General features: G+C 41.4%; 1 protein-coding gene across 2 annotated transcripts in view; it reads right to left on the bottom strand.

Annotated features, from left to right (window-relative positions):
- PSMB7 (proteasome 20S subunit beta 7) overlaps nucleotides 1-14,850 on the bottom strand; it is a 31,826-nt gene that overhangs the window by 12,108 nt on the left and 4,868 nt on the right. For both annotated transcript variants that reach the window (XR_014785917.1, XM_084821089.1), the window contains exon 6: nucleotides 7,745-7,803. Coding sequence is in view for 1 of the 2 variants with exons in the window: in XM_084821089.1 (XP_084677215.1) it covers nucleotides 7,745-7,803 (59 nt within the window). In the remaining variant the exon portion in view is untranslated. The remainder of the gene's footprint in view (nucleotides 1-7,744; nucleotides 7,804-14,850) is intronic.

The following is a 14,850-nucleotide window of genomic DNA, read 5'->3' as shown; positions in this document are numbered from 1 at the left end:
CACAGGAACAAATTGTAGTGAAATTAACCAGATTTGTTTGGAACTGACATTCAAATCACATGAATACCGCTTGAGTAAAAACCCTCATTTTCTTAAATCTAATCTTCTTGGTTTACCCTCTCCCAGCTGCAGCCTAGGCATTGATCTCAGTGACAGCAGGAAGGCAACGAGGGCAGCAAGCCAAGATAAAAAGGCAGTTTGCCCAACTGTGAGCAATGTTACAATGCAGGGGGCCAGTGGCCAGCAGCGACCCTTTCTTAGGTATTAAGGTGCATTTGCTTGTGCTTTATTTACCAATGGGAAAAAGCCCTGTCTACTGGGGAGGCAAGGGAAGAGTCCAAAGACCGTATCATATTCTAGGGCATTCCAATAAAAGCTCTGTCCAAACACCACAACAAATATTTCCCACCACCCTGCACCATCAACTCAGAGAATCCCTCAAGAAGTATTTCTTGTTGACTGACAACATACATTTTGAATTGACACAGAAGTCTTGCTTTCTGCAGAAACACCAAACAAGGCCTGCATGATGCAAAATATTTTTTTTTAGCACAGCCCCAACATGTTCTCCAGTTGTATGAAAAAATTAAAACAATGTGTGTTTCAACACCTGCCCCTGAGATATACATCAAAAATAATTACCTGGCTTCCATATCTACCCTGTGAGGAGTGAAAGTGATCACCAGACTTCAACGGTCTGTAAACACATCATGGGACACAAAAATTTAAGTGGCACTAGCTTATTTCTGCCGTTCAAGCAAATGTTGTTGTCTTTCCCTGTTCAAAGCTGTTCAATTTCATAAAGGATGAACTAAAACATTAGGTCAAAATATCTTGGTGGATCATACATTTTCAGATTACACAAATAAAAGTGATGAGTAACTACAGGCTTGACAGAAATGACAGAAATCAGTCTCTTAATATAACTTTATGTACAATTTCCTTGTAAGATAACATAGCTGAAAACAGCTTGAAATCAACCACCACTAGAAAACCAAAGTTTTGTAAACCATCCAAGAGAGCTTTGGGTAATGGGCAGCAGAGAAATGCAATTAATAAAAAAAATTTTTTTAGAAAAACTAGTTCAGTCTATCATTAATTCCACAGTGTAGACTTTAGAATTATTCCACAGTGTTTGTGTAAAAGGTAGAAAGGGTTTTAAGCAGCCCCATTAATGAAGAGAAACTGTATCCCTAATTATGTCAGTATTTAATAAAAGGAATGAGAGGAGGGATATTTGTGTATTTGCAGAAATAAGAGTGTACTTGCACTAATCTTCGCAACTCCTCTGTGAGGAGAGGAATGTGCCCTAGAAAAGCTATGAGGTACAGGTGACACAAGGCAAAGGCGTTTTGCTCACTCACAGCCTCATCTACTGTCACAGATACACAAAACGCTGGGCATTTATTTCTGTAAAGGGGTCTAATTTTTTTCCCAGTCATTTGCTTAAGCTCTGTACACTGCCAATGGGGTTGCAAGTTACACAGGCAGCTCTCCAGCTTAATGCATATGGTCTCCCTTGATCTCCATTGTCTGCTGGCAAACTTCCCAGCAAGCAGCCACCTTCCTATGGAGTCATTAAAACGCTGAGTGTCAGCTGGGGGGATTAGCCAGAAGACACTCACACCTGAGCCCTGTAGCAGGGACATGGGCATTTTGATCAGCCCCACTAATGAAGCCAGTATTCATATGCAGCTTGTCACTGCTTCGGAGTGTCAGTCAGCCACACAGGCAGCCTAAATGAGACTGATGGGGTGACAGCACCTGATCAAGATTAAAGTTTGGACAATTGTCCAAAAGAACCCCAAAAGTCATGACTCTCACCCTTATCACATCAACCGCTAAAACAGATGCTTGACCACAAACAATTATGTCCATGGTCCTTTTATTCTCTATAAAAACTTTAACTGAGCAGCGTCACCCTACACGACACCTGCTGAATATTCCACCATGAAGAGAAGCCTCTTGGCCTAATTCCTCCTTGCTCTCTAGTGCTGTGGTTCGATTGTGGGGGTGGCAGGAGGTTGCACCTTTCAGCTCTTTTCATAGCACAGTGTGTCAGAGGCCCGCACGCAGAAACCATAAACAATGGACCCCCACCCCCACGAGACGAGTTTAAGTCCAACTGCAGCAGGCATGTGCACAGAATCATGCATGATGCCTTAGTACTGGTGCCTGTATGATGGGAACAAGGTTCTGGGGGGTGGCTATAGCTCAATGGCTGTGCATGCAGCAAGTCCCAGGTTCAATGCCTGGAGCTTTTAGCAAAGGAAGGATCTCAACTGTCTGGGGAAGACCTTGCTCTGCCTCAGCCGTGCTTATCACAGTAGACAGTACCAGGCCAGATGGACCAGTGGCCAGACCTTGTATGTTCAAACCCAATATCCAATGTGGAATTTGCCATTCCTAATGCTGCTTTTTTCGTTCCCATGGCTCAAAACTGCTTGCAAAGGGGCAGGTTGGTGCTTCTTACTTCTTGCTTGTGGCTCCCCTCCGCTCATGCCAAGTATTACAGTCACTTTGCAGAAAAGCCTCTATTTGAAAGGCAATGAGGTATACAGAACCTTATCTCAGCACTGGATTTCCTACAGCCCTGACTGATTTTCATATAAATTATTAGGAAACACAGAGTACAATAATGCACTGTTTGTCCTAGAATAACGGGATACAAGCCCTCTTTCCTCAGAGAAAAGCAAGCCTAATGGAAACACAAACATCTCTGCCAAGCACCCACTCATATTCCAAGGGTACCTTGGGACAGAACCAGTTCCCAGAGTTCCCAGTGCTCCTGACACTGCAGGCCAAACCTCCCTCTTGATACTGTCTGCCACACTGAAGAAGCTCTTCTTAAACACTGAAAGTTAGAAACATTGTATTTCCTGAATGTTAGAAAGTTAGGTTGCGGGGGCTTGAAAAAATATTTCAGACTAGCGAGATGGCCACTGAATTATGGGAATGTGTATGGAAGTGTGAGCATAAAGAGGGGCTGCAGCTCAGTGAGTGACCAAACTTTTCTTCCCCAATGGCTTTGTCTCACCTCCTTCCCCTGGTCCCTGTTCCCTCTCTCTCTCCCAGCCTGAGCTCAGCTTCCTCTCTGCCCTTCAGCCCTAAGTCAGCTGTAGTCCATTTTAGCTCTTTAGACTTTTAGCTTTGCTGTTTTAAGTCTGTATTTTAAATCCCTGCACTGCTGCTAGGTTTTATTCTGGTTGTATTGTTTACTATGGTTTTAATGCTTTATATATTTTGTATTGTTTTATTGTGCGCTCTTTGATTTTAATTTTTGTGAACCGTCCAGAGAGTTTCGGTTATTGGGTGGTATAGAAATAAATAAATAAATAATCTCTCTGGCCATGCTACCGAGATGTCCAGCAAACTTCCAAAGTGTGATAGACTTCTGCAAATCCTGCACTGTCACTCAGATGTGAGCAGCAACCAGCATAGCTACAGTAGGCCCACATTAATTCTGGTACATTTGTTTCCAAGCTTCTTAAACATATCAGTCTTTATTTAACTCAATACATGTTATTTAATGTATTTAACTTAAATTAATAAATGCCCTTCTTGTCATATGAGGTACAATGATTGCTAGGCATACGAACAGGTCCAAGTTGACTATGGAGAGTGAAGCATTGTACTCATTGTACTACATTGTACTCCTTTTGGCGCCACGTGAAGACCTTTTTATTTTCCCAGGCATTTTAGCTTTCTAAATTTTTATCTTTGCTGTTTTAAATCTGTATTTTAAACTCCTGTACTGCTGCTAGGTTTTATTGTGGTTGTATTGTTATATTGTGGTTTTAATGTTCTATATATTTTAAATTGTTTTATTGTGTGTTGTTTGGTTTTAGTTTTTGTGAACCGCCCAGAGAGCTTCGGCTATTGGGCGGTATAGAAATGAAATAAATAAATAAAATAAATAAGCAAGAGCTGCCAATGTCACAACATCATACCTCCCAAAAGCAGTAATATTCCCCATGCAGTCACTTGCCGCGAAGGGCATTTTGCAGGCCCTCTTTAAGCTGATGGTTGCAGGATGCCCAAATTAGCATAAAATCTAAAATACCAGAAATGAGATCCTAATGAATAAGAATTAAATGCTTAGATGTTAACCCAGTACAACGGTGGAAAAAAGAACAAGTCTCCAGGGGCCTGGGATTTCTCCTCCCCTATAATATGCAGCCCATTCTGCAGAAAGCAAAGAACATAACTTTGTTCCAAGAACTCAACGAGCTGCACCGCTCTCCCACTTACATGATTTCAGGTAAATTTAGGTGCACTTGTGAGCAACTGTTCCTGCCCTACAGCAGTCAGACGCTCAGCCTCCTGTCTGAAGCATCCACAGAGCTTTGGGGCTAAAGCAGTTGCCATCTTCGGCAACCCATAACAGTCCCTCTAGAGGCCAGCATCAATATGAGGAGGATGCGGGATAGAGATAGCCTCTCTGTGATGCAGCCCGAGGAAGGGCTGTCACACTTGGCACCAACAAAGCCACTTGCTACCTAAAACTCAAGACACACAGTCAAGGAGGGGGGAGAACAGCCCTGCTGGTGTGAGGATGCCTGAGGCAGTGGTAGAAGCTTCAACAACTCATCTTCAAAAGGCAGAGAGCCAGGGCTGGAGAAACCTGCGAAAATTGGCTAAGCCTGCAGTCTTGGTTTCTTTAAGTTGAACATCTTCAAAGTCTGCTATTCTCACTGTAGGGCACAGCAGCTGCCAGAGCAGGTTTGATCCTCTCAGCTTTTGGCAGCTCTCAACTTGAAATTCCAGCAAAAGAAATTTTTCAAGTTGCTATTATTGCCTGTCACAGATTTATAAATATTGTGCACTATGTGTTGTGGCACGGCTCTCTAGGGACACCGGCGCATGCCAAAAGCATAGCAGAAAGAAAAAACAGTTCCTCGCCTTCAAATAAATGCTAATTTCTTTAACTGTGCTCACACGATGCTTTTGGTGAACAGCTTCAGTAGTACAGAATATGTATCAGAGGGGGGAAAAGGCTGATTGTCTTTTCCAGCAGTATTCAGCTGCTACTTTCATTAAGCTTGTTTAATTAGATTCCAGATGCTAATTTGCAAGTTGATACCAGAGGGTGCAGGACAGTTTGCCTTTGAATCATTTCTCTGTGATGTGATGGTCTTTCAGTACACCACTGCCCTTTCAGAGCTCTATCAAGATATTCTGACAATTAGCACAGAAAGGAGCGGCATTCATCTTGACAGAAAAGAAATATTAATTTGCTACCAATTTTAATGACAAGGGGCCAGAGAATTTTGAAGTTCTCTTCACTGCTGCAGCATCAGCAGTTGACAAAGTCTACACAACACACTTTGGCGGTAAACAGAGATTTGCCAAGTATTGTTTTCACACTTTTATGCCACTGAATTTTTCCAGAATCAGTGCTAGAGAAAACATCTAACTAAGAGATATTCCAATCTGCCCAAATCAGAACTTCCTTCAAATTTACACCCCCCCTCCAAATTATACCATTTTTGCCATCTACAAAATCTGTGTTTTATAGTCCATGCCATCTATAGCAGTTGAGACAAGATTTTGTTTAAAAACCAATTGCCCAATAAAACTATTTGTCCTTTAAACTGAGGAAGAGGGTGTTCCCTAGCTGAAGGACAAAGCAGGAGGTATAGGACAAGGAAAGATAGGGATCTTCTCTCACATTTCACCACATAAACTCAAAACTCAGTTGCAAGATGTTCCGAATGGTGCCTTGCCTCTTTTTTCCTAGTCAGGATTCACAGGAGCGTATGCACCGAAGGATGGCGCAAGCCGCAAGTCTAAATGCATGGCCAGCACAATACAGGCAGCTGTGACAACACCGGGCTCCTCTACTGCACTGATGGTAGTGGAACCAAATGAGTCAAGCCCCTTTTTTCTTTTCTGGTCCTTTGAACCTTGACAAATGATGCCACAAGCACATATGTCTCTCCTTCCTCTTCTTGACCCAACTGCCACCCAGTCTCAATCTATCATGCAAGTTAAGCACTACTAGTCTGGGGGTTTTGCTTATCTCTGGGGAAGATCCCAGGAGCCCAGCCCATCTTTCGGAGACTCATTAAACCAACATTTGAGAATCCCCAAGTGAGATTACCAGGTCAGATGAAGTTCTGAAAATCCAACTCATTACTACACCCACCCAGTACAAATATAGTTTTGAATGGATTTGCTTGTCCCTAGGGTATGTTACCAATTTCATCTGAGTAGCGAATCACATTTTGTTGCATTCAGGGGACAAAGGAAATCTCCAGAAGTAAGCAAATCCTTTGAGTATAGAGAAGAACAGGTGGGGGTCTCATTGTGTTCAGAAACCCAGCATGACACCAGGGACAGTGGTACCCAGAGATTCTGACCAGCCACAACAACCAGCCAAAGTTTGTGGATTCCTGAGTGTGCTCAATACAGTAGTAAATTAAAAACACCACTTGAGGATGTGTGACAATCACTTAATCAGGTTAACCTTTAGGTAGAAAAACTGGAAAGCTACCCATTTCCCCCCAATTTTAGCCATTCTGCAGTTCCAGCATAGAAATAAGGAAAATTAGAAGCTGGTGGTGCTGAGGATTTTCCCTTTGACACAGTGAGACCAGGGGACCACTAAAGCCACAAGCAGAAGATTCAGCAGAGATTTCTAGTTTCAAAGGTCCACAAAAACAAATTCTGTGGCTTTGCGAAGTCAGGGAGAAGAACATAGATGACAGGTCCAAAGGCCAGAGACACGTGCATTTGAGGAAGCTACAGATAAGAGTCCAAAACATCCTGCAAAGCTCCTGCACTGCCTCCACGAGGCAAGGACATCAGACTTGCATCTATTTTCCAAAGATCGAAGTCTTCTACAGTTTTGTGCCCAACTCTGTAGTTGTGTGTTTACGAAGCAAGTACAAAGAAAAAGTGCTAATAGCCAACATTCTTAGTACAGCAAGACCTCCAACCAGTATCTCAAGACACCTTTGAGATCTGGTCTAGCTGATTTCATACACAGTCAGATCTCCAGAAGGCTAAAGACATCTCTGGGCAATTCAAGTTATGCCACCACAGAAGCCATATGGATCACACTCTTCCTTCCAAGCCCTAGGCCAGTCAATGGGGTTGACAGCAGTTTAAATGGTTCAAGTCAGTCAGAGATGACTAGGGAGTTAGTCCAATGCCCAAACATTAAGTTAGAAAGATCTGCAGGAAAATAAGTTATCCTTGGGAAGAAAACTTAAGTTACCAATTACCAACAGATAATATATTACAAGGAGAGGGTAGTTTTTATATTCATAAAATCATGGTGCTGGGAAAGACCTTAAGCTCCCTATTCCAATCTGTCTCCTTATACCCTATGGAGGGACCCTCCATACATTAAACCATCCCAACCCCTCACACATTTAACCTGTGTCATCCTGCGGGCATTCCAGAATAAACAATTACTATACAAAATAACAGAGCACAAGTGAACAAGGTGCCTCCTCAAAGAATGGCTGACTGAAACTGTTTGAGGATCACAAGTAAGGCACTCCACATGCTATACGAAAACGCAGAAATGCCTTCTGCAGTAATGACTCAAAATATTTTATCCAACTGAGAGGAAAGGGGTGGAAACTGTTATTACAGTAACTACAACTGACCGTAAAAGATCATAAAGGATCAGGGTAGAGACTTGCCTTTGTTCTGAACTAAGCAACCCCACCCCCACCCCACGCTTATGTCTCAATTATACAAATTGTGGGAGTGCAGTGGGAGATGTTTTTACCTCCATGTCAGGTTTGAACTTGTCTTCAAAAACAGCCATGGCTGCCAAGGCCCCAGAACCTGAAACCAGAAAAGAGAAGCCATTAGTCTTAGTTATATTTATTTATTTATTGGTACTACTTATATATTGCTTCTCATTTGAAACAAATCCTGAAGAGGTTTACAAAATAAACCAACAAAACTCGACACATCCCTGCATAAACACAAATAGGGGTTGGTATGAAGATAGCTCATGACTGGGTAATGTAAACAGATACATTTGCCAAAGTAAACAGATACATTTTTAATACATGCCTAAAACATGCCTTGAGTGCCATTTTTTGGTAGAAAGGCGGGGCACAAATAAAATAAATAAATAAAGCACACCAGTGTTGAGGCCTGATGCATCTCAGAGGGGAGATCATTCCACAGGGCAGGTGCCACTGCAAAGAAGGCCCATCTCCATGTTGCCGCCCCCAAACAGAAATCCATAGGCTGCGGCACAGACAACAGGTTCTACAATTGCATCTAAACACATTTATCATTTTTAATAGAATGAATGAACAGCAAAATGGCAACATCTGACACAAGGTCTTACAATGATGAAGTTTGAAAACTGGAGCCCCAGTTCCCACCAGCATTTTCTACAATTATTTTCAACAGAATTATGAAGCATAACAATTATGGCCAGGATCTGAGGAACCGCTCACCAAAGTTAGCATGACCAAAGTTGGGATGTTTGTTGTGTTGACCCTACAACTTTCCCCCAAATTGAGAGGACTTTCAAAATCTGTAATACAGCTTTTGGGTGGTGGAGGAGAGAAGGGGTCTGCTGTTCAAAGCAAATAAGTCAAAATCTCACTGGGCACAGCCAAGCCCTCGGGAGCTCGTAAATCAACTCTTTGAATCCTGGTCTATGCTTTTTTACTGGGGTCAGCATTGTAGAATGGCTGTTTTATATATAGTTGTATTAAGCCACGATTGCCCAGAGGCTTTGAGATGAGGCAGGCTAGAACTTTAAACACATTTATATCAGTGGAAGAAACAGGCTGTTTTTAATGAGCTGGTTTGTTACATTCACCATGGCATACAGAACCGTGTAAGGAGCTAGCTGGCTATTCATTCTCATCTATTGCAGTTTATTATGTTGTATTCATTTTTGGATTGTTTCCAGTTTGCACTTTGAGCAACAAGGCAGAGCAGACAAAAATGACAAATGTGAACCACATACAAGGGTTTAAACTCGTTACATCTCTGATCATTGCAAGGGCTGTTCCACAAATGCACCACCAGAACCTCTCTTCCCCCAAAGTGAGCTACAGGTAAAGATGTAAAATCTCTGGAAATTCTGAAGCCATAGAAAAAACCATCCCCCCGCCCTCCCGTTTTTTGGGTGTGTGTGTGGAAATTTTGGGAAAAATTGAAAAATAAGCAATACTTATTTTTACAGCACTCTTTACAGATCTAAAATCACTTTGTTGCTCAAGGACAGTCTTCTTCAACGTGGTGCCTTACAGATATTTTGGACATCAGCAGCTATCAGTCTCAGGCAACATGGCCAATGGTCAGGAATGCTGGCCACTGTAGTCCAAAATATCTGTAGGGCACTAGGTTGAGGAAGGCTGCTTTAGGAACATAAAGCAGCCTTTAGGTTTCTAAAGTTAGATTAGGTATTACATGGTTTGCTCATATAATTATTATATTTGAAAACTTTAAAAAGTTAACTCAGTACATTTGTAATTACTGTCTGAATAAACTAAACTTTTAAATTTTAATATACCAAACATGCTTAATTTTATGAGCAAACCGAGTTATCCACAATATACATTAGATTCTTGGTTTATGTGTGACAGAGGGACTTCAGGAAGTACTCCCTGAAACATCTGAATCATCCTAGAAGTCAGAAGAAGCAGGAAGAACTGGAGGCAGAGGAAGACAAGTCCAAAAACACAGGACTGTTGTCAAACAATGTATGTATGTATGTATTTATTTCATTTCTATACTACCCAACAGCCAAAGCTCTCTTTGGCTATTGAGCGGCATAGAACAAAACCCAAACTGTCAAGAATGTACATTTTATTCCATAGTATGATATGGTGACTCTATTCACATGTTGGGAAACTGACTTGGAGCATCACAAAATGCCTATCAGTAAAAGATACATTGGATCAATAATTTTAATAAGGGAAGAAATAACTATGCTGAGAATCTTATGGAGATGATTAAAAAATATCTTTCCCCATGGCTTCATTATTTCCAGACATTTTACATCGCTAGTCTTTCTATAAATGTCTTATTACATAGTTTTAGAAATCACTTGGGGGGAGTAAAGGCTTGATAACAATATATAAATACCTTGTCTTAAATTCTAAAAGAAAATATATCATAACCCAAAACTGTTCAATTTTTCAGAAAAAAACCCCCAGAAAGGGTCCTTGAGAAAAAATGGGAACACTGGTTTTTTTCCAGAATTTTTCTGGGTTTTTTTCCAGGCCTTCACATCTCTAGCTACAGGCATTACAAATACCCCTATACAGCCTGCAAGAGAACATTTTAAAAAGCAGACCTAAACCTTTTGGCATTCTTGATCTTGCTTTGTTCAGAAGAGAGCAAATCTTCTTTGCATAGAGACATCATCATGTTTTGATGCAGCCCAGACAATATTTCAAGCTGCTCTACTTTTGGAGATTGAACAAAGTTACCTACAATTTTTTATGCCAATTAGGAGATTTTTTTGGCATTTATTACTTTTTAACTTGTTTTGCATACAACTATCTATTTAGCTGGGTCACCCAGAAAGCCGTATTTTCCATTTAAAATGATTTGTGTACATCGCTTGACCACCTCAATGGTTTAGTAAAAGAAAAAGGCAGCGATTAAACAGTTTCAAATGAGGTGTCCTGCTGATTTTATCAAGTCTGCTGAATGTATAATGAAAAGAGAGAAGCTGACAGTGACACTGCTGAGAAAATACAGACTATCTTATCTGAACCATTTAAGGAGGTCCAATTATAGATCAAGTTTAAAGGGTAGAGGCAGCAGATTTACAGACACAAATCAATGAACATGGTAATCCCAGAGAATGTGACAGATACTCCTGTTATGGAATATTGCGGTGGTTGAGGATCATTACCTTTACAGTACCAAATACATCACATTTATAAGCATTGGGGCACTTAAACGTATACTCCAGGCAATGGCTATTCGTTTCAGCCTCAAAACCACATATGACTCCATTTTCAAAAAGCTAAAAATGGAAATAAGGAATTATTTCTGTGGGGCTGACAGGACAGGAGAGCGACATTCACAGAATGTGTCTACTGCAAAAATAGCAAACAAGAAGAACTGCGCTGAACCACAAGAAGTCAAAACAAAATTGCACTCAAGATATTGTTTATCAGGCATGCCCCATAGCCAAGATCCCCTCAGCAGGAATAAGAAGAGTCAGGAGAAAGAAAAGGCAAGGTGTTCTGGAGACATGCTGGAGTTTTAACAGGCAAGGCAAGAACTATGATGTAGCAGAAGTAATATTTCACAACAATTCCTTTTCATACATATCAAAATTCCTACCATTTGATGGGGGGGGGGGGAGTGAGAGATATACAGTGCAAGGATGCATATACAAACATAAACCATAACCTGGCCCAGTTACCCCAAAGTCTATACAACTGCAATGTATTCATTTTTGACAATATTAGCAACTGACCTCTATAGGTAGTGCTGGGAGGGGACGCCCTATTTCCCACCCCAAACTCTGATGACCTCAACAGCCTGGAGCAAAGGATAAATGTAATTCCCCTGCACACACCTCAACTGTCCCTGATTGCAGACACTGCTTAACTCATTGGGAGGCATCCTCATTCTGTATAGCTCTATCTTGGCTTGTGTCTTCGTCACGCTAGCTTGTGACAAGGAGACAGAACCCAGGAACTGGCATTGTATGCGTTTGCTAACAACATGGCATATGCCTTAGATAAAACAACAAAGTAGCATTAATTATGTTAATGTCTAAGGCACTGAACCAGAAGATTGTGTGGAAAGCTCTGCCTGGGCAGCAGGGCTCCCTCCCTTTCCAGAAGCGCCATGAATACTGTCCAATGAGTCAGGACGGCTTCAACAACTGTCCCATTCTCTTCAATACCCTGAATCCCCATTTGGTGACAGGAGTTGTGTGGAGCTCTGCAGCTGCCAAACATTCCCCAACATTGAGGAGAATTGGACACTGCTAATCAGAAGGCACTCAGTGTGTGCACTGGAGCCACAGTGCGCACTCTCAAGCTGCTAGATAAGGGCACACAAGTTTCTAAATGCTAGCCCTGTAATTAAATTAAACGCAGCCTAGAAATTACATGGACCTCAAAAACGGTTTTCTTGATTGGACCCAGCAAGCAGGGAAGTGAAGGATGGCTCAAGACAGTTACATTCCAGAATCACAGCGTGACTGTTATGCATTTGAGGCTGCAGATATTTTTTTAATTGCTATTCCAAACCAAAAAGATATTCCAATATCTGATTTATATAGTACCGTAAGCAAAAACTCTCTTTTGAGCAAGAAACACTCAGTGAAGTGCACTTCCTTTTACTAAATAAACATCCATATCTTCAGCACCCAAGAACCTGTTTGCTGCTACCTCTGCCTGCCACACTGGAGAACATGTGCAGTGTGAAGAGAGTAACATTTAGATATCTCTAATCCATCAGTGTCAGCTGTCCCTGACAGGGCACTTATTCACAAATGCTCATTGTTATTCAATTTGCTGTTCCTCCTAGGTAGAAATCCAGTGCTCTCCACAGACCCATCGATCGGCATCATTTTTCACTCTGGTTCCTGGCTGAGAGGCCTGGCCTCTTGGTGGCATCGCCTGCACTGCAGACAGACATGGCCAATGCATGAAGAGCTGATTTATGAATATGAAACAATGTTGGTGCCAAGAGATCAGGCTCAGCCACAAGAGACCACCGGAATGCATCTCACTGCTTCCCAAGTCTGAACTACAGACTTCAAGTGCTTTAATTTTATGCACACATTTCATTATATAGCCATGGCCAGAAGCTTTCTAGACAAGCCAGCAATCAGACAATCTTGCATCGTTTGCTGAAATCCACATTTGTCCTTTGTCAGCATAAACACTTTAATTTGATGTTTTCACTCCTGAGTAAGCACTGAGTATATTTTAAACTCCTTCTGAGGAAGGACAGTGCTCTCTATTCAGGCCCAAAATGCTGGATTTTTATTTTCTTTGCCTATTGTAAATGATGACATACAGGCCTTCCTGCCACATGCCAATTTTCTGTAATATATTGCTTGCAACAATGGAAGGAAGACAAGGGGTGAAATTAGTATTCAGCTTGTAGGTACTTTGGAAAGCCATTAGCCAAACATTAGTAGTAGAAGTATTAGCAGAGGTTTGTGTGTATCACATTTAATATCTCACATATGAGCACGTCTAAGTATTTACACCTCTGCTGTGACGGCTAAACACTTCTGGCTTAAACAGGAATAAACATTTTGAGTCACCAATGACTACCTTTGCTTTTTGTATCACTCGGAGATGCATACTTCTATGGAGCTTGGTTGCCAAAACATTAATTTCAAACATGTGCAAGTATTTTGACACACAAAAGGTCAGCCTTCACAGAAGTATTAAAACCAAACACCATGTCCTCTTTGCATCTTGTCAGTCAAGGGAACGATGCTCCTTTCTGTTCAAAAGTGGCCAAACTAGGTCATTCCATGTACTGCAAGACATCATGTACAGCTAGTTTCCAATGATCAGAGCTTGTACTTTTTTGTGTCCATCTGATTTTATGACATTATTTTTAGATCATAATTTCCCAAGCCTTAGAGAATAGGGTATGCTACACATTGGAGTAAAATGTCATATTCTTCCTGCATGACAACTTCAGACCCTCAATCTCCCATGTCACATTTATGTATGTTCCACCATTAAAAGCAGCACAAACATAATTTTAGACAGACTGACTATGAGCCCTGGACAAATAATTAAACAGCAAATGTATTTATTTTATTTTAAACACTCCCCACCTTTTCTCCTAGGAGCTCAAGATAGCTTAAAACAAAAATATAAAAATGAACAGAAACATCCTTTCAATTTATAACACTAAACCTTTAAACACAAAAACAGCAGCAGGAAAACAACACAACCACAATCAAAATATTTAAAATATTCAAAAACAGATTTAAAACAGCAAGTTAACATTATCTGAAATGCCGTCCTAAAAAGAAATATCTTAAACAGCTTCCAAAAGATTAATAAGAGGCAGTGTGATGTAGTGGTTAGAGTGTTGGGCTGGGACTTGGAAGATCTGGGTTCTAGTCACCCAGTGAGCTTTATGGCTCAAGATTGCTGTGGGTATAAAGTGGAGATGAAGGGAATGACTGTGTAAGCCGCCTTGGGTTCCTTGCAAGAGGAAAAAAGGTGGGATATAAAAGTGAAGAAAAATAAGAAGAAAAAGTAGTAGTAGTAGTAAGTGAGACAGGCCTCCATAGGAAGGGAGTTCCAGAGTCTAGGTGCAGCCACCTAGCTCCAACTAAGTGTATCTTTAGGGTTGCTGGGACATAAAAAGAGGACCTCTGAAGATGATCTCAACAGGCACATATGGGAGAGAAGGCAGTACTTCAGATATCCTGGTCCTAAAACCAAGGTCCCTACCAGACTTTGAACTATACCTGACAAAAAATAGGAAGCCAATGCAGCTGTTTCAGCAAGGAAGTTGCTCCCTCTATGTGGGCCCCTGTTAACGATCAGGCTGCTGCATTCTGCACCAAATGCAGTTTCCAAATACTCTAAGGCAGGCCTGTGTAGAGCATATTGCAATAATCCAGATGTGAACTAATCTTCCCATCTCCTTCCATGGCAGAAGAGGGCTATAGGAAGCAGGGCCATTCCACCAGCACTACTGAAAGACCAATTCTTTTTTTCCCTCTTCCCTCCCCATTCCTTTTCCCCTTTCTTCTGTATCTTTTTAGATTGCAAGCCTGCAGGAAGGGACTGCCCTATTTTTACCGATTATATGTAAGCCGTTCCAAGAGACTTTTTGGCTGAGGAGCAGGACAAAAATACTTTAAGTTACAGATGGGGAATCTCCATCCTATGAGCCTAATGA

Source organism: Heloderma suspectum, chromosome 14 (assembly GCF_057233095.1).
Source record: "Heloderma suspectum isolate Gila_16-S chromosome 14, 16-S_ref, whole genome shotgun sequence".
Lineage (NCBI taxonomy): Eukaryota > Metazoa > Chordata > Lepidosauria > Squamata > Helodermatidae > Heloderma > Heloderma suspectum.
The sequence above is the reverse complement of the archived record's forward strand: the minus strand, read 5'-3'. Positions and strand labels throughout refer to the sequence as shown.